Source organism: Colletotrichum lupini, chromosome 1 (assembly GCF_023278565.1).
Source record: "Colletotrichum lupini chromosome 1, complete sequence".
Taxonomy (NCBI): Eukaryota; Fungi; Ascomycota; class Sordariomycetes; order Glomerellales; family Glomerellaceae; genus Colletotrichum; species Colletotrichum lupini.
Genome location: NC_064672.1, coordinates 5,549,916 through 5,576,663, shown reverse-complemented (window position 1 = coordinate 5,576,663; position 26,748 = coordinate 5,549,916). Strand labels below are relative to the sequence as shown.

General features: G+C 47.6%; 8 protein-coding genes across 8 annotated transcripts; 3 read left to right on the top strand and 5 right to left on the bottom strand.

Moving 5' to 3' along the window:
- Positions 1-6,327: 6,327 nt before the first annotated feature.
- On the bottom strand, positions 6,328-7,532 carry CLUP02_01681 (uncharacterized protein; the record flags this gene model as incomplete). Its single annotated transcript, XM_049280720.1, has 7 exons — positions 6,328-6,417; positions 6,572-6,595; positions 6,691-6,700; positions 6,774-6,929; positions 6,987-7,067; positions 7,124-7,157; positions 7,226-7,532. The coding sequence occupies 7 exons, from the start codon at positions 7,530-7,532 to the stop codon at positions 6,328-6,330; spliced, it is 702 nt and encodes a 233-aa protein (XP_049136677.1).
- A 74-nt stretch (positions 7,533-7,606) lies between these two features.
- Positions 7,607-8,813, top strand: CLUP02_01680 (starch binding domain-containing protein; the record flags this gene model as incomplete). The annotated part of the gene is made up of 2 exons (XM_049280719.1): positions 7,607-7,708; positions 7,770-8,813. 2 exons carry the CDS (start codon positions 7,607-7,609, stop codon positions 8,811-8,813), a joined length of 1,146 nt encoding a protein of 381 aa, XP_049136676.1.
- A 189-nt stretch (positions 8,814-9,002) lies between these two features.
- On the bottom strand, positions 9,003-9,930 carry CLUP02_01679 (uncharacterized protein; the record flags this gene model as incomplete). Its single annotated transcript, XM_049280718.1, has 6 exons — positions 9,003-9,063; positions 9,117-9,133; positions 9,255-9,458; positions 9,518-9,572; positions 9,636-9,780; positions 9,849-9,930. 6 exons carry the CDS (start codon positions 9,928-9,930, stop codon positions 9,003-9,005), a joined length of 564 nt encoding a protein of 187 aa, XP_049136675.1.
- A 117-nt stretch (positions 9,931-10,047) lies between these two features.
- CLUP02_01678 (ATPase) lies at positions 10,048-12,132 on the top strand (the record flags this gene model as incomplete). The annotated part of the gene is made up of 1 exon (XM_049280717.1): positions 10,048-12,132. One exon carries the CDS (start codon positions 10,048-10,050, stop codon positions 12,130-12,132), a length of 2,085 nt encoding a protein of 694 aa, XP_049136674.1.
- A 125-nt stretch (positions 12,133-12,257) lies between these two features.
- CLUP02_01677 (PA domain-containing protein) lies at positions 12,258-14,937 on the bottom strand (the record flags this gene model as incomplete). Its single annotated transcript, XM_049280716.1, has 6 exons — positions 12,258-12,312; positions 12,554-13,158; positions 13,229-13,550; positions 13,604-14,117; positions 14,180-14,385; positions 14,441-14,937. The coding sequence occupies 6 exons, from the start codon at positions 14,935-14,937 to the stop codon at positions 12,258-12,260; spliced, it is 2,199 nt and encodes a 732-aa protein (XP_049136673.1).
- A 1,748-nt stretch (positions 14,938-16,685) lies between these two features.
- Positions 16,686-17,926, bottom strand: CLUP02_01676 (cytochrome P450; the record flags this gene model as incomplete). Its single annotated transcript, XM_049280715.1, has 4 exons — positions 16,686-17,208; positions 17,268-17,390; positions 17,465-17,823; positions 17,876-17,926. The coding sequence occupies 4 exons, from the start codon at positions 17,924-17,926 to the stop codon at positions 16,686-16,688; spliced, it is 1,056 nt and encodes a 351-aa protein (XP_049136672.1).
- A 2,336-nt stretch (positions 17,927-20,262) lies between these two features.
- Positions 20,263-23,008, top strand: CLUP02_01675 (uncharacterized protein; the record flags this gene model as incomplete). The annotated part of the gene is made up of 2 exons (XM_049280714.1): positions 20,263-21,278; positions 21,343-23,008. 2 exons carry the CDS (start codon positions 20,263-20,265, stop codon positions 23,006-23,008), a joined length of 2,682 nt encoding a protein of 893 aa, XP_049136671.1.
- A 98-nt stretch (positions 23,009-23,106) lies between these two features.
- Positions 23,107-24,417, bottom strand: CLUP02_01674 (retinol dehydrogenase 12; the record flags this gene model as incomplete). Its single annotated transcript, XM_049280713.1, has 3 exons — positions 23,107-23,383; positions 23,440-24,185; positions 24,247-24,417. 3 exons carry the CDS (start codon positions 24,415-24,417, stop codon positions 23,107-23,109), a joined length of 1,194 nt encoding a protein of 397 aa, XP_049136670.1.
- Positions 24,418-26,748: the final 2,331 nt, after the last annotated feature.

Here is a 26,748-nt window from a genome sequence, read left to right as displayed (position 1 = left end):
ATTTAACGTAGTCTTTATTACTTAGTAATACGTAACTCTTAGGTTTAAATAAGCTCTTATTATTAATTAAATATATTACTCTATAGCTATTTATTACTATATTTTAAAAAGAAAAAGTAAAGTACTACTTATAAAAATATTAAAAATTATATTTATTTCTAAGTCCTAACTCTTTATAAGTATAATAATCACGTAGCCCTCGTTTTAGTTTATTAATAAGCTTACTATAAGTTAATTAGAAAATCTTTTTAAAAACCTAGGTTTCTTAGGGGTTCTATTATTCTTTAGCTAACTAGCTTTTTTAAGCTTATTATAGAGTAATTTTTATTTATTTAATTTAATAGCGGTAAGGACTTCTTTTATATAGCTCCTTAGTATTCGTATTAATAACTTATTAGCGTTTTAGTTTATAAGTACTTATTTTAATTTTTAATATGCCGTAAAGTACTATAAGTATACGTAATTATAAAAGTATATAATATTACTCTTATTATTTATATTATTAACTAAGTTAAATCGTTTAATAAAAGTAAAATAAGCCCCTCTTTAACTTAAAGATTACTTAGTATATACGTCCTAGGTTATTAAACTAAATATATACGTAATCTCTTTAAGGGTCCTTATATATATTTTAAAAGTTATTAATTTACTAAAGGTTTTATATATACGTTAGCTTTATATAAAGTTAAGTTTAGACTTAATTATAATTAAAAAGTTAAGTACGGTAATCTTTTTAATAATTTTCAAAATATTATACGTTTTAGCTTAGAAATAAGTAAATTATTACTCCTTATATTAGTATTAGGGGTTAATTCTAATCCTCGCTTTATTAAGGGTTTATTAATATTCCTCTCGAACTATATTTTTATTACTAATTCGGGGGGTATAAATTCCTATTTTAAATATCTAACGATTCGCTATATACTAAACTTAGTACTATTTTTAATAACTTTTTAAAATACGTATTTATATAGTATGATATTAACTAATTTTATTAATTACTAAGTAAGGACTTTAATATATATATTAATAATATTATATTTATAAATTATAAGTTAACGTATATAATAAGCGAGCTACCTAGATAAGCGAGCTATTTACCTAATTGCGACTATATTATATTTATAACTAAAAAGTAGTACTTAGAAAAGTAATTTAATTAAAACTATTTAGTATCCTCTTCTTTAGATATTTCTTTAGTAATTTAATATATTCGCATATTATAATTAGTATTTTTATAAACGCTATATTATTATTAACCCGTCTTAGTCCTTAGTTAACGACTATTATTTGAATACGTTTCTTCCTTAATTTAAGTTATTACTTCTCTTTATAACTAAAGGTCTTCCTTATTAGTTATTATAAGACTTCTTTTTTATTTAAAACGTATTTTCTTAGCCCTTTTATATTAACTAAGTAAATTATTCTTTTCTTAAAAAATCTAATACTCTAATTTTAATAAGGTAATTTAGTATATAAATCCTCGCGCCCCTTTTAATAAATACTTAATAGCTTTAATAATTAAAGTTAGGGAGCTATTTTAATAACGGGCGATTTAAGTTTTAATAAGTTACGACTATAATAATACTTTTATTAAATTATTTAGTATTTAAAAAGTCTAAGCTAGTAGTATTATTAAGAGGGATCTTAGAGGCGTCGGAGTATATAACTTTATATTAAGCTTAGATAGTATACTCTTTATATTTAAAAATATAAGCCTAGTTCTTCTAAATCCTCCTTAAATATTTTTTTTTATAATCGCTTACGTAAATACTTTATAAAACGTAAAAAAGAAGTCCTTTTTTATAATATAAGTATTACTTTATTATATTTTTTTCTTAATTTTTTAGTTATATACCGTTTTTAAAGGCTTAAAATATTTAATATTTAAGGGCTATAATAAATAAGATAAATAAGCCGGTATATAAAGGGTAATAATATTATTCTCTTTATAATATAACTTAAAATCCGTAGAGTAGTGACTTTCGTATTTATTAATAATAAAGAGGTAATATCGACCTTTTATACGTAGTTTTATATATTTTTTAAAGTATTTTACCTAATCTAGGCCTCTTTTATTTATTATCTAGCTATTTTTAAATATTACAATAACTTAATTACGTAATAAACCGGATTCTATATATTAAGTAGAGAGGTAATATTTATTTATAATAATAATATATAATAAGACGCTATAGCCCGACAAGCTAATAGCTTAAATAACTATAACTTATTTATAATTACTAAGCTATATTATTTTCGTATTTAAACGCCTTTTTATATTCGTAACGACTATTCTAAATATAATTTAGCTTATTATAAAGCTAGTTTTATCGAAGTTATAAATATTAAACTTTATAATACTATATTTTATAATTATATTTATTATAAGGTAAAACTACGCGTTTATTGCGTCTAGGTCTTCGTATTAGGCCCTTTTATAATTATATTTATAAAAAAATCGTATTCGGAGCTATAATTAGCGCTTAATAAAGTTAGAAGCCTAGCGCTTTTTAATAGGGGGCGCGTCGTAGTTAGCGAGTAATCAATTAGCTATATTTTTTATATTACTAATATAAGGAGGAAACGATTAGGAATCTAAGTTAAGAATATACTTAACTAGCTTTTTTTTTTTAAATATAGTTAATTTTTATAAGTTTAGTATAGTATTTTATTATATAAGTATATTTTTTAAACGGGTACTTAAGGTCTTAAGAAGGACTAAGTAGATCTTAGTTACTACTTAAATACTTAGTTTTAAGGTTTTTTTAATAGCTTAGATTACTAAGTTTAACTAAGTTTCTTTAGTTTATAATATTATAGTTATATTATAGCGTTGCGTAAGGTAGAAAGTAAAAAATAAAATAGTTATAGTTGGGTAGGTAGCTCGCTTATTTAGGCAGCTCGCTTATTATATACGTTATTTGTATTTAATATTAAGCTCTTATTATTTCTAAATACTCTTGAGTATATAAATCCTCTTTATAAATATAATATAAAAATAGATTTATTTATATAAAATAAGTAGTATAGTTAGTTTTATAAAAAGAAACCTAGCTTAGTCCTATAAGTTATTTATATTTAAAGAAGTCGAAAGGTTCGTATTAAAAGTTATATTTAAAAATTATTAATAAAGGATTTCTTAGTTTTTTTAATTATTTTCAAACGCTTTATAACGGGCTTAATAAGCTCGTAGTTCTTTTTTATTATAAGTTATTATTAATTATTTAAATTTAAAAAATAAAATAAGTATTATAGAGGGGTTAAAGAATACGTTAGAATTTAGAACGTTTAGGTCGACGTATTTTTAAACCCTAACGCCCTTATTTATAATATAAAGTATATTAAACTATTTAATTTAACTATTATAATTAGTTAATTTAGCTTAGGCTAAAGTAGGTATAAGTAAGTTAGTTATTTTAAAAAGATCGTAGGAATCGTATTAATAAGTGCGTTATCGTAGTATAGGGTCTTAACTAAGAGCTGGGCTCATAATTATTATAAAAAGCGGGCCTACTCAATGTGGGCAGCATTAACCACATCCATATCTCGTGACAGATTCCAACTAGAATCCATCGTTTATTACATATTCATAATTACGGCCAATTCCTAAGTCCCCGAAATCCCGACCAGATGTGAGGCGTTAGATGTATGCGCAGAACCGGACCTGGCAGCATCCCGAGAAAACACCCCTGCTCTGTCATAAGCGAACCCCAGAGACAATTTTGCATGGGCATCATGGGCTCCACGGCTGCCCTCGATTGCCCCCAAAGACTGGCAGAAAAAGCCTGCGCAAATCTTTTGATACATCCCTGAGGCTTTTCCTCGCGAGCAGATTGTCGATCGCCTTGTCCGTGCTTGTTTGGACTCCCAGTCGTAATGTGGGCGTGCCGCGCGTGGATGGGTCCCTGATAAACCGCGGCCGAAGACCCATTTTACCAGGAGACAATGACTCGAACCTCGTTGTTTTTGCTTTTCGATCAGGACTGACCCGAGAACCAGGAATCAATTGACATTTGCCGGACCGGCGCCGGTTCCACCATTAACATCGACGGCCTTAAGTACGTGCGCTGGACTAGGTTAATTAACCACCTAGCACTGCAATTTGAAGGCAATTTCTATATCAGCTCCGGGCGCCTCATGCTGACGGAAGATTGCCAGGAGCGCGGATAAGTATATACCGGCTAAGGCGGCAATGACATGAATCGCTCAGCGACATCGCGCTCCAGAGATGATACCAGAGATCAAGCTCTTTGGCGATAGGAAAGTGACTTGGAGGCTACGAACGATCGCCAGAGCTCGTATTCCAGTGGCTTGTCTCAAAATTCCACTAGTTGAAAGCATGGCGGCCCAACGGTCGGGCACTCTTCTAACGGCTTTAGAAGTTCAGATGCACAGGTGCTAAAGGCGTTAGACAGCGGGCTACTGGGACACCGGCCATTTCGAGAGTGACATTCAGATTAACTTGATAAGGGGCAATGCTGGACCTTTTGTTGCCATGGAGGCTTCATGGATTACGGAAACGCACCAACAGAAACTCTACACGTCATCGGGCTGGGAGAGTATTTGTCCTTGTTAGAATAGCTTCCAATCACAATGAGTTCCCGACCTGCCGCCCATGGCAGAAAACAGCAGACATGTACTTGCTGCAGAATTTGATGTGATACACTTCTACTGAATGCTTCATTTTGAAAACTTCAGGTTAGGATGTATCAATTAGGTTCGAGAATATCAAACATGCCCGTACAGGGCAGTTCGGATCACCATCATGCCCATTTTGGGATGATGGGAGCGAAAACGCTCGGTTGACAACTTGGCACGATGAGATAGATCTCGGAAACCTCACAGCTGTGTCCCCAATAATCGCTATTATTCGATACTGCGGGTCAGTGGAAGTAGGTGAACTCAAAATACGGGCAGCGGGATTCTGGGATCTCGCTCCCATCAGCATCATTCAAAGCAGGGAAGCCGCGGCGAAATGTAAGCAGTGAGCAAACACACCAGCCAGCCAGTGATCTCGCCCCGAACACGGATGTCGCATAGTCCCAAAGAAAGTCTAAGCTGCGTTCAAGCCGCGGTCTCGCTCCTCGGCAGAACAGTCAATATGTAGATACCGCATACGTGTCTGTGCTGAAAGCCAACTAGATTGATGATTCTCCCTTCCCGTAATTAGGTTTGTTATGAAGATTGGGACTTTCGCGATGAGAGACGCCGTCGCCAAGTGATCTATATTAAAGCGCAAATTGATGCATCGCATGACGTAGCGTTTCATACAACATGGAGTATTCGCGGCTTTTACCCGCGGCTTTGCTAGAGGTGGGTGGGTACTTTCTCATCTATTGTTTGTAAGATACTCAAAGTACTAGATTCTAGGGGTGAGATTTGAACAATTTGCAGTCGAAAAGGGCCAAAGTGATAACTTCGACTTCATCTAATGATAATGTTTGAAACCTAGGGGATAGGGCGACGTTTTCCATGAGGTTGAGGTGTAGAGGAAAACAAGTATCAGGCTTCGGAGCCTTGCTGAACACAAGACACGCCTCCCAAGAAGGGATGCAAGCTTGGATCGATGTGGCTCTTGAACGCATCCTGGCACGTGGCAAAAAGCGGCAAATACTACAGGAGCATTTATGCGCCTCGCAAAGAAAGAACAGCACCGGCAGTGATCCTTTTGACGAGCTTGGCAGCCCATGGTGACTACCAGTGCATCATGCAGGCAGCATTGACAAGTGCCGAAGTCCACAAACGGCACGAAGAGCTTGAGATAGGCACAGCGACGGAAGAGGTCCTTGTAACCCGACATAATCTTTACAAAAGTACATCCGGATATTGTTAAAGGTAAGATACGTCGAGAGTAGTTAGACCGCTCAGTGGTATTGCTAGAGATGCCGGTGCCTTCCTGTTGAGAGTCTAGACGCAATTCCGGGATGCCTAAATAGTCCCGAAAGCGTTTGTCACAAGGCTCTGGACGAATACCATCGGAATGCGGTAAGACTCGTCAGTGGCTTCAAGCAGATGAAGCATAGGCGTCAACACACATTATTGTCTACATTGACTATCGGTCCGCCACAACACCAACTTCTCAATGGCACCTCACGCTTCAACACCACCACCATGAAGTCGGTCCGTTATAAAAGCTAGAGGTATAGGCGGGGTAGATGACCTGAAATGGAGGGCTTGACCTTTACTTCGTACTCGACAGATATGAGCAGGAGTTGTGGAATCATCAAGTTACACATGAGCGTAACAGGAACTATGATTAGAACCGGAACAACAAAATATCGAATTGTTTGAGGAGGCTTAATAAATTGAATGACTTGATCTCCTTCAAAAGAATTGAACATTAACAATTTCGCTCACGATGCCACTTACGTCCGTAAACCAGGCCCAAGTTTCCGGAGAGCAAGTAATGTCATACTGGTCTTATTGCAATTATTCAAACTACCTAACCGATGTTAGCCGTCATATGAGATGTTGATAGCTACTCCCATAACTACATGTATGATAGCGACGCTATCAGTCCGAAATATGTGTGCTATTGACGGTCGAAATAAACTAACGTAGTTGAAACTCCGGTGTTATTGAAGTGCATGTGCTTTCAAATCGTATGTGGTGAAGCACAACCAGCATGGCCCTATTTCCAGAACGTCCAAAGCTATGCAAAGCTATGCGATGCAAGAATTACGACACTAACAGGAACCTGATTGATCATTCAGGAACAGACAGGAAACATGTTTGCAGAACACGACTCCTCACAAGCATAGAAGTATTACCTGATTAAGCCACCAATAGTAAGATGAGTTGGCCTGCGATCGATGACCTGTATGCAGGAGCCGGGCGTTTTTCGGCAGTATATGTGATAGCGATAGAGCTTGAAATTTACCAGAGTGCATGCCATGATCTGAGAAGGACCTCCAGCTTCGGGCCTTCTATTCAATTTTGAGGTCGTCGTGACCCATCATCTGATGTATAGGGCGGAATGCTACCTCAACTCCTCAAGACTCCGCACAACTCCGCCTTGAACGTGGGCGTAGGGTGTCATCGACCATGCTAAGACCAGGAACTCTCTTGTGTTGCATGTGCTACATCAGGGACCGTGGGGTTGGGCGCATGCAAAGTCTACATAGGTGAACCATTGCAGGTAGGCGTTCGGGTGGCTAGCCACACAGCGGGCCTACTCACCCCGCGGTGGTTGCCAGTTGGAGATATGACAGCCGACACTAACAGAACTTTGCTACCCCGCCATCGCCTGCATAATATTTTGGAGATGCTCCGGACTTCCAGGTCGAGTTTAGGTCCGGGGAAACGTTTACGGGTAGGGCCGTCTCGGTTGGAGGTACTTCGGCGTTGCTTGATGTGATGTGTGCCGGTGGGAGCAGCAAGGGCAAGTTAGATCGTGAGATGTCTAGTAGCATTATAGAAGCATGTGAGTGTGCTATGAGCTGCGACGATGTGGGATACCAAATGTGAAATTTGGCATATAAAGCCAAGATGACTCCTCTCAGACTGATGTTGTGAGAGACATAGAGCATCCCTTCTGGAAGTAGCTGTAGGTTGATATCTTGAACGGTCGAACCTCTCACAGGACGCCTGCAAGCCATTCAACATGAAGTCATCCACGACCTTGGCAGTTGCCACCTTCATCTCCTCTGTTTATGGACATGGATATCTGACGATCCCGTCTAGCCGCACTCGTCTCGGGCATGAGGTAAGAACCCAAAAGTAGTATCGAAGACTGCTCCGGCATTGAGCTAACGGACCATCGGCAGGCCGGCATAGATTCCTGCCCCGAGTGCACTATCCGGGAGCCCGTCTCGGCTTGGCCGGACCTCACGGCCGCCACCGTCGGACGAAGCGGTCCCTGCGGCTACAATGCTCGCGTCAGCGTCGACTATAACCAGCCCGGAAGCAACTGGGGCAGCAATGTTGTCGCGACCTACACTCGTGGCCAGACCGTCGATGTCCAGTGGTGCGTCGACAACAATGGCGACCACGGCGGCATGTTCAGCTACCGCATCTGCCAAGACCAGTCCATCGTCGACAAGTTCATCACACCCGGATACCTCCCCACCGACGACGAGAAGCAGGCCGCCGAGAACTGCTTCCAGGCCGGCACCCTCAAGTGCACCGATGTCTCAGGCCAGAGCTGCGACTATAGCCCAGATTGCACCTCCGGTCAGGCGTGCTGGCGGAACGACTGGTTCACCTGCAACGCGTTCCAGGCGAGCAGCCGACGCGGGTGCCAGGGCGTCGACAATAACGCGCTGGGGTCTTGCTACACCTCTATCGCCGGCGGCTACACAGTCACCAAGAAGATCAAGATTCCCGACTATGTCTCCAACCACACTCTGCTGTCGCTGCGCTGGAACTCGTTCCAGACCGGCCAGGTCTACCTCACGTGCGCCGACATCGCCATTGGCGGTGGGGGAAGCACTTCGCCGTCCTCGACACGCACGACCAGCGCCGCGGCGACAGCTACGAGCGGCACTTGCGCGATCGCCAGTACTGTGGCTGTTACTTTCAATGAAATTGTGAAAACGGTTCCAGGCCAGACAATCAAGGTCGCGGGTTCCATTGCTGCACTCGGCAACTGGAATGTGGCATCGGCCCCGGCGCTTTCGGCGGCGCAGTACACCAGCTCGAATAACTTGTGGACCTACACTGTCTCGCTGCCGGCCGGGACGACTTTCGAGTACAAGTTCATCAATGTGGCGTCGGATGGGACCGCGACATGGGAGAGCGATCCGAACCGATCCTACACTGTGCCTCAAAGCTGTTCTACTGCGGTCACGGTCAGTACTAGCTGGAAGTAGAATCAAGGAGGTTCTGCGTGAGGAACTGAGGAGCCTGGGATCGGTCAGTAAAGTGCTAGCGGTTAGCGTTTTGAGTTCTCTGTACATACTTACAGTACTTATAGCTTGTGTTCGGGCTTTGTTTCTCTTTCTCAGTTGAAAATTGTACATACACGGGGATAGCTGAAGCAGACTGAATTCAATATAGTATCATTGGAAGACAATGCGCAATAATGTAGCTTGTTTGTTGCGAGCCTCGAAGTTAGCAGCACTATTCACCACATGTGAGAGCCGTGGCTGGAACAGGATACAAGCAAGGCTTACAGGAAACACTGGACGCGCTACGGATACACGTGTCTCAATCAATAATCCTAGCCCTATCAGTGGCCTCGTTCCCCCGCTATTCTGTTTGCTTATGTGGCGCTGTAACGCTATGATGCTCAGCCCTTTCAGGGGTTGAACAAGCGATCGGTGCTTCCCGTCTCCGTCTCGCTTGAAGCGAACAGAAATGCTCGAAAGAATCGGGGCTGTAGGCAGTGCTCGTCTGCCTGCAGGAGTTGACGCGACTTTAGCGTTGTCTAGGTCTGTTCTAGAATCCTTCGTGAGGCCTCTGTAGGTTGACTGAATCACCTCACCGTTGTTCTGACTTTTGGGTAGAAGCTCAACCTTTTTGCACATTGAAACACCGTTAACCGTCTATTCACCAAAAACATTTTGTTTGCCACAGATCGGCGAATGAGCAAGACGGCCAGTTGTGGCGGCCTGAATCCTGACAACAAACTTTGTGCCATGGCGGCTCTTCTGCCTTGCAAACGCGGGATCCCATCTCGCTCTAGTGCTTACATCTCCCGCAAAAATTGGCCTCTTCGTTCGATCAACGCTTCTAGGGCGGACCGCCCATTGTAGGCAGCAACATGCTCTCTGTTCCATACAGAGACGTCTGCGTTTCGCAGTCGGCAGCCCATGGGCCGTGAACAGGGGTGAGTCACTGCCACATGCCATGCGCATCAAAGGCATCAACCGATTCGACCCCTGTTGAGGCAGCCACTAGAGCACGATGCCGTGGTGCCTGGTGCTTTGCTGTCAGGTTTGACGAAATGGCAAAAGAAAGACTTCTTACACTTTGCACGCGTAACATTCTGAAGGTGTCGCAATGGAGATAAATATGTGCGGAAGACCAACCTCAAGTCGTGATTAAAATTGAATTCATCAGTATCTCTTTCTCCCGTTGTAACTTAACAATAGAGTATTCACAATGGCACGCACAACAGCAGCGGCAGCGGCGGCCCTCGGCCTTAAGATGGTCGACGAATCGGCCAAGGAGACCAAGACCCCAGCCTCAGAACAGACGAATGGCACGTCGACTACAAATGGCAAAGAGTCAAACGGCGAAACCACAAACGGTGAGACCATTGAGGAAGACGAGACGTCAGCAGAGACCAATAGCGAGGAGAAGAAAGAGGACGAGGAGGAGAAGCCCAAAAAGCCTCTGGCTCCCTTCGGCTCAATTGCCTCTACCAAGAATATCTACAAGTCCGCCAAAGACAGCGACGGCAACTGGACATGGGTAGACAAGTACCCGGAAGACGTGCAGGAAGCCGCCGAGAACGAGGAGACTGAGCAGTACGCCGTCGTGGTGCGCAACATCAAGAGCAACGATAGCCGGAAGAAGCTTGAGGCCGACTCCATCGTCATCCAGAGCCCTTGGTTGAAGAAGGCATTGGGTGTGATCCTGGATGGCTACACTGGCGTCGCTTGCGAGCTAGAACGCCTCGAGTTCGACGCTCCCTTCCGCCCCTTTGTGCATCGCTGGACAGAATTTCGCAAGTACATGGGCAAGAAGGACCTGGATGCACACACCAAGGAGCATCTCACTATCCTGCACGACATCCTCCAGTACGAAATTGGTAACACCATCAAGGCATTCGAGGATTACGTTGCAAAGGGCGTTATCACATTCGAGCATCTGTGGATGATCTTCCAGCCCGGTGCCATCATCCTCTCGGCTCACAAGGGCCCTCTATCTGCCTTTGAGCTCGAGGAGACCGAGTATATGGAGAATAACTGCGGAAAGTTCCTCCAGCTGCGCGCCGACTGTGTTGACTACGGCGGCAAGGAGTTCGGCCGCTACGGTGAGCGCATCAACATCTCCGAATTCCTCGGCACCAAGAAGATCACCGGCCTCAATGCCTATCCTTGGGCATTCCACGCCCAAAAGGAGAAGCTGCGCACCAGCCTTATCCAGCGCGGCAAGATCTTTGAGGAGCTGGCTGGCCACAACTACAAGCAGTACTCAGGCACTGCCATCACCTGGGACAGCGAGGGCAACGAGGTGCCCGTCCAGGTCGAAGGCCGCATCGTCGTTGATATCAACTCATTCAACCGCTTCAGCCCCTACCGCAACCGCTACGTTGACGACTGGAACGCAAAGGACATGGAAGCACTTTCGGCATGGAAGCGTCAGCATGGACTGGGCAAGGACGGCAACCTCAAGCTGACTCCCTACCACCAGATGCTGGCGCGGTCGCGGACGAGGGGTTACTCCCTCAAGCTGAAGAAGTGGCTCGACTTCTTCGTTGAGCAAGTCACCGAAATTACCTGGAACACAAACGCCTTTGATAAGCTCGTCCTACCCGAGGATCAGAAGGAACTGATTCTCGCCTTCTCCGAGTCGCAACTTGATGGGTCTACTTTTGACGATGTCATTTCCGGCAAGGGTAAAGGCATCATCTGCCTTCTTTCGGGTCCGCCTGGTGTCGGCAAGACCCTGACGGCAGAGGCTGTCGCCGAGAACCTCCGCGTCCCGTTGCATACCCTCAGCTCGGGCGATCTGGGCTCGCAGCCATGGGAGGTGGAGCATGGCCTCTCGCGTATCCTCGAGCTTGTGGCGCGATGGAACGCGATCCTGCTCCTGGATGAGTGCGACGTCTTCCTCGAGGCACGCTCTACGCACGACCTTGAGCGCAACAAGGTCGTCTCCATTTTCCTGAGGACGCTCGAGTACTACGAGGGTATTCTCTTCATGACGACCAACCGCGTCGACAACATCGACCTGGCGTTCCAGTCGCGCATTCATGTTTCGCTAGAGTACCCTGATCTCACTCCAGAATCGCGTCGCCAGATCTGGCGCAACTTCTTGCAGGGGGCGACGCTCAAGAGCGAGGTTTCTGATGAGGATATCGTCGAGTTGTCTGAACTGAAGCTCAATGGCCGGCAGATCAAGAACATCCTCAAGACTGCGCAATTGCTGGCTGCTAGGAAGAAGAGTCCACTCAAGCGCAGCTTCATTGACATTGTTCTTAACATCGAGAAGCGGCGACCTGGAGGCCAGGCTTCTTAGGGAATCCAACATAACCCTTTTAGTAGGGGTGTGTTGTTGGAATGATTACACGGTTTCATCGATTCGGAAAGGACGGGTTGGAGTTTAGGCTGTTTCGAGATTCAATGAATGACATTTGATGACCATCAGGCTTGAGGAATTACAGCCGTGACATAGTGCTTACGACCCTGACACGGAGATCTTGAATGATGCACACACGAGCCTCAATATTAGGGCTATCTCAATAATAGAACTTACCATCAAACTCTACATGTATAGACTATGCCCAATGAAGTGATTTACGATTAATTATTATTCTTCTAGCTAAGACTTCATTTCGTCATGTCATATGCAAGTCGGAGAAAGGCCAGGAGAACTGGGCCCGATCTGCGCCGTGAGCCCGGAGACGGCGAGACCCACCGGGTGTCCGTCGAGACATTACGTTTTGATAATATCGGCAGCCCGCAGGATGCCTCGAGCAGTCTTTGAAACCCACTCCTCGGCGACGGTGAGGTTACCCTTGCCGTACTGGATGCCTTCAGTGATGCCAGGGAACAGAACAGCAGCATATCCGGTGTCCAGGCCCGGAGCAGTGATGACGTGCTTGTAGAACTCCCGATCAGGCAAACCACCCTGGCTGATGAATCCCCGCTGGAAGTCGCGGTACTTGTGGTTCACAACGGTGATCAGATCCGCGTCGCCCGTTGTAACAGCGAGCTGCTCCAAAGCCTTGACCTCATCGGCCCGCGTCGCAAAGACCTCGATGGCGTCAGAGAGTTCGGAGAGATCGATCTCGGCGCCCTCGGATTCAGCGTACTCTTCCAGATCAGAGAGGTATGCGCGAAGCTCGGTGGCGTAGTTTGGCACGTCAATGGGGAGGACCTCGTCGTCGGCGAGGTGGTAGGCGAGGAGCGTGAGGTACTGGCCAATGGCGGCGTGGACGAGGAAGCCTGGGTCGCCGAAGTTGGCCATCCAGTGGTAGGTGTCGTAATTGGAGTGGTAGTGCCAGATTGGATCGGTCGCGCCATTGTTGGAACCAACGTCGAGCTTGGACAAGTCAGCTGTTGTTACTTTGAAGCGGTCTAGAGCGGCCTCTTGGCCCTCAGTAAGTACTCACCGAGTTGATACCCCGGTGCAAGAAGCCTGTAAAGTCACTACCGCTGCCCAACGACTCAACTATTCCTTCAGAGGACTCCAGCCAAGCGTCGTAGAGGCTGATGTTGAAGCCGCCAAAGTTGGGATAGATGATCTTCTTGAAGATCTCAGTGCCGACGGTCTGCAGCTCAGGTGTGGTTGCGAGGGCAGGCCTTGGGCCTGATACTGCCACATCAATATTCAGATACGCCACGGCTGTCTCGGTAAGCCAGTCGACATGATCCTCGACCCATTCAGTGCTGCCGACGAGGCCGTACTCCTCGGCGTCCCAGGACGCGATCACGCTAAAGAGTCAGAGTCTGTATTCATCCCGTCGGCTAGAGGGTCAATGACTTACATGTTCCTCTTGGGCTTCCAGCCCTTGGATACAAGAACGTTGACAGCTTTCGTGAACTCAACCAAGATGGCGGATCCAGAGTTGGGGTCTCCGTTGCCTCCGATCATCCAGGTGTCGCGATGGTTCCCAATGACAATCGTCTCGTCGGCGTTGGTGCCGTTGATTTGGCCAATGACGTTCCAAATAGGCGTGATCTTCCCTTCCATCAAGTTGTCCAGGTGCAGGGTGACGCCCGGGGCTGGCCCTGAACTGTAGTTGGCGTTCAACGCACCCGCCCAGATAGTCCGGTTGACTTCCTCTGCGGACACGCCGAAACCATCAAGAGCCTGCAGCAGGGGCTCGGCAGATGCGTAGGAGATTGGTATGGAAGGAATTTTGGGCGTGACGGGTGAAATGTCTGCGCGTTCGACGCCCTCGTGGGATGGGTAGCCTGGGGTGGTTGGATCGCCCGGGTGAGTGGAGAGGAACAGAACGGAGCCTTTCTGGACGGCACTAGGATTTCTGGCAGGCCCGTCTGCACATTATACGGTTATCACACTGCTTTTAGGTACTGATTCGATGGAACGGGAGACTTACGGGGATACGCCTCGTAACCGTTCGCAACGGTCTGGTTTCCGTCATCGCCGGGATCGGTGAAAATAACTGCGCCGATCATGCCGTGATCTTGCGCATTCTTGACCTTCAAGCCACGGAAGAGCCCGCCGTATCTGGCCAGTGCGATCTTGCCTTCGAGCTCGACTCCCAATTCAACGAGGCGATCAAAGTCTGCCTGGGAACCGCGTCTTCATGAATAATGAGCATGGCCCAACACACATGGTATGGCAGCGGAACACTCACCCAACGTAGACATATTCACCGGTCACGTTTCCTGACGCAGAGTAACCGTGGAAAGTTGGCTGTCTATCCTCCCTCCCCGTCACATCGTCTTCCTCCAGAATATCCTCATCGAGTCTGACATTGTTTGTCGTGCCATTGGGGTAGGAGATATCCAGTGAAGCATGAACAGGATAGCTTAGGTAGACGTGGTACTCCTTAAGTTGCGCATTGAAACCGTTCTCTGTCCACCGATCTGCCGTCCACTGCGCCGCTTCCTTTCCGAGTCCTGCAAGCTTGACCTGGTGACCGTAGTAGTCTGACCACTCGTCGACTGTGACATTGTCAAAGGCATTGACCAAGATAGTCTCCTCCTCTGTAAGCACTGGAGGCCACACGTCGTCGGCGCGCTTCGTGATGGGCTTGCGGTGGGTGTGCCGCTTCTCGACAAAGAAGTCCCGTTGGCAGGCCGAGGCGAGAGCCGCGTAGGTCAAGGCGAGTGAGACTTGACTGCAACGCATGATGGGCAAAATCCTATCGAGTAATGGGCATAGATCTAGCTCAATTTTGTATTGAAATGTTGAGAACAAGAAGGTCTCTGCCGAAGTTCGGCCTCCGGGAGGGGTGACGGGAAGGCGCAGTTATAGCTCTCGCCCGCAGACAGCCCGTCCACAATGGAATCGCAGAAAATATGCCCAGCAATCATCAGTCATCGGTAAGGCCGGTGATGCCATTAAACAAGACTTTCCCGCAATAATGCTTGGCATTCTGGAGCTGTTCGCCCTGCTCTGATGGTATTGGCGATATGCAGGCTAGGAAGAACCTGCTGTCTGCGGGCAAGGCAGTAAGAACGCACGTCGTCATATCTTTCTCCAAAGACCCGGTACTTTGGGGAGAAGCTGACCCGATTCCTGGGGGAGACATGGTAACTTCGAGCTTTGTCTACCCCAATCCAAGCGATGATGCGACGGCAAGCAGTAAGACGGCGTGGAAGAGAGAGCTTAGCTGCTTGGGAACGTGAGCGACCTGCCTTGTTCGTGCTAGAATTCGATGTATGCCAAGCAATGCCGGCGGGGTAGCTTTGTTCGCCGTGGATAAGCTGATGGCACACAAGGAGGCATGCCGCGTTGCCATGACTGGAGTGTTGGCGTGGGGCGGCATGGGGAACAAATGTTAATGGATATTCCCCGCAATGACAGCTCTCTTTCCCCCTGCTCTGAGGGGACCGCGCTTGGGTGCTCTAGTCACGTATGTCACCGAAGACGACACCGAAGCCGATCCCGCTGAGGCTTCTCAGGTACCTTTGGAAGGATCCATTGCGTGCCGTGAGTGACACCATCTCTCTCTTTGCACTGATAACGAGTGTCTTTGCCAAGGGGACTTTTGAGCTTGAGAGAGGCCTATCAGGTGCGGCCCGAAGTTCTGGATTGGGTTTCTGACTACGGCCATTGACATGACGAATGTCAGATGAACTATTGGCTGGAGCACATACGATGGAAGACTGAATCGCACGAACCAGACTTTCTATGTACAATGCTCGGACTGACGCATGTTGAACTCTGGCAGCTTGGCCAAGAATGTTACCGCTGAACGTTTCCCGCCAGGACCCATGTTAGTATCGATAATCTTATCGTGCCCGAATGAGCCTTCAGGGATTGAGACGATAAGGGCAGCGGATGCATCGGGATTGCCGCCAAACTCTGTTCCGGTGCCATGGATGATGTTCAGGGATTTGTGAGGGGAAAGTGTAAATATTGGGGTATAGCGTCAAGCTTCTCACCGCCGAGTCTTGGAGCAAAGAAGAGTACATGTAGTCTCGTATGAGGTCCATCAGCACAAACAGCGACGGCTGTGACCTTATTTCACGAATAATCATTCTGCGATACTGTAGGATACGCGCTCCTCAGATGGCTTTCTATGAGATTCCGGCATCTAAACACTCAGTTGTTTGATCCAGAATTTATCCTTCCCCAGCAACTCTTGTGCAACATTTCCAGTGACAAAAGGCACATGGGTATCTTGGGCGTCGCAATTGCATGCTAGCGAGATATCTTAAAATCGTGACAACCTCTAGAAAGCATTTGACGTCAGATCAGGAAGATTCGCTCGGCCTCGGTACTACTCGTAACCAGAAATTGGTTGTGACCCAGAAAGCAGCATCATAGAGCTTGAGAGGCTCCTGAGGAGTCACCACCGCGAAATCGAACCTTCGGAATAGCTTTACATGATCACGATTAGTCTTTCTCGCTTCAAGTCAGACATTGAGGATTCAAAGGTGACGCCAACTCGCCTCAATGAAGATCTTGTTCAACTCCATAGCCGCGATAGTCTTCCCAAGACACTGAAACCGACCATGTCCGAACGCTAGGTCGACGACACCACACATGTCTCGAAAGCAGTCTTCATCTTCAGCGGCGGCTTCCAGCCAGCGCTCTGGCCGAAACACATCCGCGTCGCAACCAAATGTGTCCTTGGATCTCATCAACTTTTGAATGTTGATACCCATCTGCGTCCCCTCTGGCAAGAACTGCCCATGCAGCTCTGTTCCTCCCTTGGCTACTTGCTTATAGTTGAGGCCCGTTGACGGTGGGTACATGCGTATGCCTTCTCTGATCACGGCCTGCAAGTAAGGTAGTTGGCGGGCCTCGGAGTCGCGGATCGGAGAACTAATGCGGCCTTGGGCAATGCCTTGGTCCATCTCGCGGCGTAGTGCATTTAGCGATGACGGCGTGTTGAGCAGACAGAGCATAGTCATGCGGACTGCCGTTGCGGTAGAGTCGGAGCCCGCGATTCTTTATCCGGTTGTCAGTTTATCTCAAGGTGTTTAGGCTGCGTTGAGACCCAAGCTTACAGTTCCAGGAAGATCTCTGCCAAGAGCTCTTTGTAAGTTACCCCGTTGCGAAGGTGTTGTTGGACCATGTTGTTCTCATCCGACGCGGCTGCTAACTTCTTGTCCGCCAGGTTCTTGGCCATTCTGCCACAAGTTAGTCGACACTTGATGGCTTGAAGGCAGCGCATCTAGAGTCAGGATAAAGTCTCTTGACTTACCCCATAAGTTTACCAAAGCCAAACTCGTCGCTGGAAAAGGGTAGAAGCTTGTTTAACGGCCATTGCTGCAAGAAAATTCCCACCCATGGTACATTGAGCATGACGGCGAGATACGGAAAGATGAGGTCATTGGTTGCCACATAACCAAACAAATCCTCATCATTTGCGAGGAATCCTAGCGCTTCTCCGAAAGAAAGCTCGCTGACGACGTCGAGGGCAAAGTATTGAGATTTATGGGAGAACTCTATGGGTCGAAATTCCTTCGGCGTCGAGATGTATTTAGTTTCAACTAGGTTGACGAATTGTGCGACGATTCTGTCAACACCAGGCTCAAAGCCGCCATTCTCTCTACCGGCGTACTAGTTGAAGTCAGCTTCAATGTTACTTAGCGAGTTGTACGTTTCTACATACACCAGGACTCAGCTTGGTTCTGTACTCCTTTCTTAGATCATCGTCCCTCATCGAAAACAGGCTATCCTAGTCAGGCACGACCTTGGCGAGAGCGTACCAAGGACCTTTGGTGAAGTCTGACCTGACCGCCGATATCTTGCGGTACGTGTCTGGATCGCCGAACAAAACTTCGTTTGGGCCAACGCGGACTAGCGGTCCTAAAGAGCCTATGGTAAGCTTGGGCGGAATCGAGACGCACGCTTGAGAATCTTACCATATTTGTCTCCTAGATCTTTCAACATGAAACTCAATTTTCCACCTCTTGTCATATGCTGCATAGGTAGAATCGAAAGAGAGTTAAGGAAAGGACCTGGGATATGTCGTAATCGGTGCCACGACGCGAGATACCAAATTGACAGCAGAGTTAAAGCACAGAGCGCAAAGCTGCCGTACAATGAGGGTAGAACGAGTGTATCGTTCGTGCCTTGCATTTCGGAGATCTGATCTTGGGGAGACATGGCCACTGTTGCGTAGCGCGGCGCGACTTTCTGTCGGCGGCGTGTGCACGCAGAAGAAGCGATGACGATGCGACAGATCTACAGCTGCAAAGTCTTCTAGATTGAACGGCTCTTGCACATGTTGATATACCTATCAGCACACTTCTAGCACGCTATCTTGTGCGGGGAACGCCCTTCTGTTCTTCTCGACGTCAATGGCTGGGGGCGAGCGAACCCGTTCCGGGACCGAACCCTATCTTTGTTACAGTCAGGGATCGCCATGTTTGCTTCTGGGATTGTCTGATTGTTCAGTCGCATCTCTGTGGGATATCAGGCGGCCAACCAATCTCTTGATCGCTGACCGTGTGATGGTGGTGAAAACATTGAAGCGCGGTTCAGCAGACCCTCTATAGTGGACCGATATCATTTCATAAGGGATGGGCTGCTTGGGCTTCCAATAGACTAACTGAGAACGGGAGATGGCCCCAGGGTATGTTGGTCGCCGCGGTTTGTCTTTCGACGGCGTTCTGCACTAAAGAATCCTGGCACGATATTGAGCTGGCACCGTTGTTATTGTTACTTATATGTAAATGGCGATGATTGACAACAAACTTCTAGTCACTTGTAGTCCAGGATATCAAAATGCCAATCTTTACGAGTATGAAAGCTGCTTTCGATGAAGCTTGGGGGCGAGAGGCTTCGGGCGTCGCGCGGAAATGCGATGCGAGGGGGTGCTCGAGTCGCTGCAGAGGATGAGTCCGTTTCATTCAAGACACATTGGTTTGATCGACTTTTCGAATAATGTCGAAGACAAAAAACAGCCTTCACTCACAAACGATAGACGATGGAGAGGACGACCAAGGACCCTTTGTGGGTGCTTCTGACTCTTTCCGGACCCAGGTCCGCTAATACCGCAGTATCGGAAGGGATTGAGCTCTTCTTGGGGACCAAGTGTCGCCGAGTCAGACACCGCCCACCCACCTGTATCCTGCATCGCAACCGAGAGAGTCTGGAACGGGGACTGTTGAATCCTTCGCTCAGCTTCTCCAACGGTGGCATACTATTGGTCGCAAATCCGATCAGATGGCGACCTCAAGCAGAAGACCAACAGTCAGACTGTTGAAACCTGGAAGATTTCCCCCTCAAAAGTTGTTGTGCCGTCTCATTGGCGCGTCCCATACCATCGGTGTCAGCAGAATGGCCCAGAATGTTGCGGCTGGTCCCAACTGCGTGGGAAAAGGGGGCTGGAGGGCCGACATGGGTTTGATGAGGGTTCAGAAATGCCCATCCCTGTGTGCAAATGCTCCACTGGTCCCCGAAAATTCAGATGGATCGTGCCAGTGATTCTTTGAGAAGAGAAAAAACTTCTGGTAAAGTAAGGTTTTGGTCTCCATTGCGCAACGGATATACGCGCCGATCGACAACTATCCGGCGGTAGCGTTCGGATACGGAGGAGCGACAAGAACCCACACTACCGGGACCCCGGAACATAGTTGACGGGAAGGAGACTGGACGAACCGGTTCTTGGTACGAAAACAAAGATCGAAACGCATCAGCCATCCCGTGTCTACCACGCCCGCGCGCCACTCCGCCTTCGGGAGACTGCAGAAAGGGATTCCTTCGCGTGGCCAAGCAGCAAAAGCGGACTCACGACACAGCCACGAGGCTTACTGTATTCCAGGGAGAAAAGAGGCCCGTGACTCGACCGACTAAAGGGAACGCCAACCGCGCGAAAGCTTTCGTGGCTCTTGCTTTTTGTGGTTGCCTGGTGGCACATGCATGGGCGATTTGGGTGTGTGTGTGAGACTGGTTGTGTGTCTTGTTTCTCTCCCGTGGGACCAGTCTATCAAGGGGGGCTGAAATTCCAGCTGGATCTCATCCAGCCATACGGACAGACATTTGACAGCGAACATGACGACGTTGCCGCAGCCCCTCGGCAGATTCGATGCGCGCCAGCGAACTAGCGCATCCTCCATCCCATCCTCCCCAAGCTCACCTCCACCTCCTCATCAAGCTCCTCAACCTGCATCAGAAGTAGTATCTCCCGTGTCACCAGAGTCAACAACTTCATCTCCGCAACTGGGATGGCACGCTCGAACAAACTCCATCCCTCGCAAACCTGTGCCGCTCACATCATTATTCGCACCGAACAAGTTCGGCCCATCCGTCCATGTCACGGAGACGACGCCCGAGGACGACACCACGGCACAGAAGACGACCACACGCGGCCCGATGGACACGCATGGCATCGACCTGAGCTCGCTTAGCGGATCGGCGCATTACGGCGCTGATCCCACGTTCCACGGCCGGGAGTCGCCTGATGATTCTCCAAGAGAAGCGGATGCGCTTCACCACCACGGCAGCGGAGGCGGCGGAGACCAGCGCCATGATGCCCGTGCCGGCCTGCTGCAGAATGCGCAAGAATCTGTCTACGATGGGCATCGCTCACCTCCAGCCGGTGCACAGCAGCAGTACGAGCATGATCACGATCACGAGCCCCCAAAACCGCCGCCTTACGTCCCCGAGAACTATCTAGGCCCGCCAAATGACAGGAACAAGCCATTTCGAATGAAACGACCCCACTGCAACTGGCACTCATCATGGAACATGTACCTGTGGCTATTGCTCGGCATCGGCTGCGCCATCGGCCACCATGTCTACTATCACACCCTGGACGGCCAACCAGCGGACGACCAGGTGCGCATGCTTAGGTACGGCACGATCCTGGCTTTCGCTGCCAAGGCGAGTTTGGGTGCCGCCGTGATATCGGCATTCCAGCAGCGGATCTGGACGACTGTGAGATCGAGGTTTATGAGTATTGCCGCGCTGGATTCCATGTTCGCTGCTACGGAGAACGTTATTGCTTTTGTGAACTTGGAGTTTCTCAAGGGTGCCAAGGTGGCGGCTGCTTTGGCCCTGTTCGTCTGGTAAGCAGTCAAAAATCCAAGTTGATGAGAAATTATGAAGGAAATCTGCTCACACAGGTCATAGGCTTTCTCCCTTGGTGGTCATTCTCACAGCCAACACTTTGCTTGTTGAGCCCAAGACCATTCTGCAAAACACTACCTGCCCGGCTGTTCGCAGTCTGAATTTTGCAAGGGAGGACACTCACGACTGGCGAAAGCCCATCAAGATCGACGGCCGTTATGAGATGCCGCTGTCCATCTGGAACTCCACCAAGCCGGCGGACTCTGAGCCGGAGGGCTGGTTTGACTACTACACCGGGCCAAGTCCCAACTTTCAGCAGACCGCGACTCTCGGAGCTTTCCTGCAGGAAGTTGTCGCGCGTAAAAACGCCTCAACGGAGGTGTGCAGCAAGGGCTGGAACTGTACTTTCGAGATAGACTTCACAGCCCCGGGGTATAAGTGTAGCGAACAGGCCAGGGGAATCGGCTCGACACCCACGAACCTTACGCAAGAGTCTGGGCAGGCTCCCCCGCCGTTTGGAACGGATATTCTCATTCCTGAAGGAACGTACGCGTACTACGCCTTCACGAGCGGAGGAGAATACTCCACCACGCAGATGAAGGACGTTGAGATTGGGGGTATCCCAAAGATGAAGCCGCCGTATCCTGAGCACATGGGAGCTCTTCGCACTGAGCCGGTCATCTGGATTGGTCACGTAGTTCCGCCCGACGCGGACCATCCGGCTTCATCAAAGGAAGAGGATGACCTAATGCAATACGTCCCCAAGATATTTGCATGCGAGCACTATGTAACGGAGTACACTGCCGTCTTCAACTACACCGACACTACACAGTCAGCATACATGAAGAAACACAACTTCACCATACCTGTCATCAATACAACCTACATCCCCGGCCTCGACGCGAACGATGGCACAGCAGACAACATCACTGCGACCCCGAAAGAAAACTACGTCGTCCCTCAAGATGTTGAAAGATACCGCCGCATCGCCGCGTACCATTCCCTGGGCTTTATGCTCCGCAAGTTCCTGAACGGCACTGTGCAGATCGACAAGCAATCCGCAAATCCGATGGCTAACACGGAAGCCATCCAGACGAAGCTCCTCGACCCCCGCAACAACTACTTTCCCGTCTTTGATCTGCAGGATATGGTGCAGGAATTCTACGAAGACCTCATTCTCTCCATCTTTTCGACCCCGCAGTTCCTTCCCGTCGTATGGGCTGCTCATCCGAATGAGGTTTCGGGCGGGCTGCGCGAGGGCGGCGTTGACGGGAATCATTCAGCATATCGTTTCCCCTGCCAGAAGTCGCGCATGGCCAACATGTACAGCTACCATGAACGTGACCTGTGGATCGTGTACTCCATCGCCATATTTCTAGCTATAATGGGCGTGATTGCTGGTGGGTTCGCGGTAAATGAGAATGGGGGTGTATTGAGGAACACGCGGTTCTCCAGCGTGGTGGCGGCGACGAGAGGCCCAGCGTTGGAGAAGGTCAATTGGGAAGGTCCCGATAGAGACAGAGGCGATGTACCCAAGGACGTGAAGAAGCTGAAGCTGGGATACGGCGTGATGGGTCAGAATGTTGGAGATGGAATGGGTCCGGATGGAGGAAGATACCCCCGCGCAAGAGATAGCATGCTCTGGTCGCCGAACGAGATTAGGTGCGGATTTGGATTGGAGGGCGATGTAAACCAGAGGAGGAGGGAAGGATCTTTATTCCATCGATAGCGGGCGCTATATTTTCAATAATTAGATTAATAATTATTCCCCTTCACATCTAACCATTAGAGGGCGATCTCAGTATCTGAAGCGATACGAGTTAGAACTTAGTGTAGAACCAAGTCATCCATGGGACATCCCTTATCCACCGAGGACGTCTTAGTCTTCTCAGTGATGATTTGACGGGTCAACTCCATCAGTTGATCAGCCAGAGCGTCGTCCTGAGCAAGCTTACTGCCCGGCTCAGGAATCGCTGGAGGGCATATGTATTGGCCGGATTCCTTCGTGGCGGCCGCCGCATATACCATCGACACGGCACCCTCCCATTGTGACTTCTTGAAAGGCTCCATTCCAACCGCCATAGCGTAGCCTCCAAGAGGGTACCTACATTACGTCAATACGAAGCTTTGGGTTATGTGACCATTTAGATTGTAACTCACGGCTCGAAAATCTCCTCCTTGCTCATCTTGGTGCTCACAAACCCAGGATGAGTTGCGTTCATCAAAACGTTCGGATGCCCATTCTGCGTCACTTTTCGGTTGAAGTACCTCGCGTACAGAATACCTGCAAGCTTACTCCGACCATACTGACCGTTGGGACCCAGGTCGGTATTCAGCTCCTCCAGGCTCTCAAACTTGCAGTCGCTGGGGGTAGCCTGATGCGCATTGCTAGCTTGGTTCGCAATTCTCACAACGTCACCCTTCTCCGCCGTCTGCTTGATGAGAGGCAATAAATGCGACGTAAGAATGACATGTCCCATGTGATTTACGGCCATGTGACGGTCGACGCCGTAGTCAGTGAGCTGGTAGGTCATGATACCCCTCGCGGCATTATTCACCAAGATATCAAGACGATCTGTATCGTTCTTGATCTTCTCGGCTACCTCCTTGACGCGCTTCCAGTCACCCATGTCGCACTGAAACCATTTCGTGCGCTCGGCCTTGTCGGCACCAAGGTCTTTCGCGATGGCATCCTTGGCGCCGTCAACAACGTCCTTGGAGACGGAGAGGATGTAAATCTTAGAGATGTTGTGCTTGAGGAGAGTGTACGTGACCCCATAGCCGATGCCTTCGCTGCCGCCGGTGACGACGGCTACCTTGCCTGACTGGTCGGGACATTCATCCAAGCTGAATTGGTGAGTTCCCAGCTTTGAGGCTGCTCCACCGAAGTTCTCGGCGATAGTGTTCTGACGATCTTGTTAATCCTGAGGTAGTTCAATAAACAGGGTCGATCTAATGAGTACTAACCTTGATGGTGTCCATGATTGCAGGGACTCTGAGAGCTCTTGTTGATTTGTAGTCCCGAGAGTTGACAGAAGGCGAGTAAGTTTGAGACCCAACAAGCAAGACCTTGGGGCGAGATGATACTAAAAACCAATTTCGCATCACCACACCGGTCGGAGTTCGCTTGCAAATCATTGGCGCCCGTCAGAATCGAATGATTTCATCCGTCTGTCACTGGATAAAACTCTTGGGCCTCTCTTGCTTCTGATTGCTTATATGGGAAAGTGGTTTGAGCACCATGAATCACCATCATGTCACTGTCTCATCGGTGATCGCAGCCGCATAGGGCTGCTTGATGACGCGCTGATGTCCGTGTTGGCGCATCCGGGCTGGCGTCTGGCCGCTGCATTCCGGGGCAAAAGCTCCCCAGAGGGGCTGAGACCTACAGCTTACTACTGTAAAATACATTCGAAAAGCTTTTTGAGACTTAATCTAGCAATTTCTTCTAGGTATGAAATGCGACTACCTAGTGCTAACTCATAAGTAACTGAGGTGTCGTGATAGCTGCGCAGTAGTTGCACGGAAGGGTAGTGCCGCACTATACATCGAAGCGTCGTCAATATGGCTTTTCAGACATCACAACGACCTGCCAATGCTTGCTCCTACGCAGGAGATTTCTCCCAGCCGAATCTGCAAGCAGATGACATGGACCCAGTCTTTTTCATACAACCTCACAGCGAAGGTCGACTAAGGTACTCAAATACAGAAAGTAGCCATAAGGATTCCTTATACATCCGATGATTGAAATGAAGGTATGTTGCCGTCGAATCGTTCAATGGCTTGTTTCTCCTCCAGGTCTTGCCTTGAATGAAGGCACCGAGAATTGGGACTGTTCAATCAGAAGCAAGAAAGGACGACATACCTACATGTACATAGGATTGAGTTTACTGTCGTGTTATCAAGCCCTTGACTCTCTGTAAATTGAGATCAACACATGTGTATTAAGAAAGACAGTGGCAATGCTAATACCGGGCTACGTTGATATCAGCCAACATACTTTAAATAGTCTCGATGGGGGACTCCAGGTGGACGGGTGAATGTACCAATGGTACAATCATATCATCACAAAGTCGATCCTCTTCATGGCAACTGAGTGCAGTGCTGCTGAGGACTACCTCCTCAGATGCCCCTTCAGACGACTGTTGGCTGTGAAACCTTAGAAAAAACTGGTGCTTCGGTGAGCTAGATCGGTCTTGAAATCTGGAAAATCATTCCATTGACGTTATTTTATAAGGGGTGAACGACTTATCTTGGTCGCCTAGAATCGCACCCAAAATGTAAGCAGAAATCGCTGCTTCATAAATCAAGCCCCTCATATCTCAGTCAATCATGGGCATTCGAAGAAATACCTGCTTGAAGTACTCTGAATTTGCGCCTTGCTCGTGATTTCGTGTTGTTATACCTTACTTCGAGTTGCAGTAGCACAAAGTACCAGGATTGCGTTACCAAGATAGTAAGTCGACCCACCCCCTTTTGGCCACCCTATCAAAACATAGTATCAAAACATCGCCACTAACTACACTTAATTAATTAACTATCTTTTACTACCACAATAATATAGTTATTATTCTCCCTAGGTAATTCGACCCCTGCGAGTCGACTAGGACTAACTAGACGGTCGCTAGAGTCCTCCTAAGCTCTCTATATATCCTAGATATTCGCGAACTTAGTATTTAGGTCTATTAGTATACTCTTCTTTTTCCGCGGCCTTAATTAGTTAACTTTAGCTTTTAGAACTCGAATATAGTACTAAGATGCTATTAGATAGTAGGCCTACTTACTAAATACCTTTTTTACTTTTCTAAATAGTAGTTATTAAGTATTATAGCCTAGACTAAGCTCTATAAATAACTTTAACTAATCGCAGAGCTCGCTAGCCTTTTTAGGTATTAACTAGTTAATAATAGACGCCGCTAATACCTAGTTAATAGCTTTTTTAGTATTACTAGTTACTTACCCAGTATCTACGGTCTTTTTAGTTAGTATAACTAGGTTAGGTAGGACTATTAGATTAATAAGTAGTCTGGCCATATTAGGGGGATATAGTCTAGTTACTTTTTACTTACTTCGTATATTTAACGACGTTAGACTAGCTAAACGAGCTTTTTAATAGCAGCTTAAGAAGTACCGCTTTCTAACGATAGTAAAATTATTTACTATGTCCTCCTTACTAAGCTCCTTCTTATACTTAGACTTAATAGGTTTAAAAATAGCTATATCTAACAGCTAGAGGATATCAGAAGTGTATAGTAATAAGAATAGTAAGTAGACGTTATTTTTATAGTATTCCTATATAAATTCTATCGTTGTATAACTCCTATAGCTATCTAGAACTAATAGTCGAGGCTTATTAAGTATGCTAAGCCCCCTAAGGGGGGGGTCTTAGTCTATAATAAGAACACTATTTTTAACTACTTAAGGGCAGTCTTATTAGTCGTCTAGCTATTATCTATTACTATAAACTCC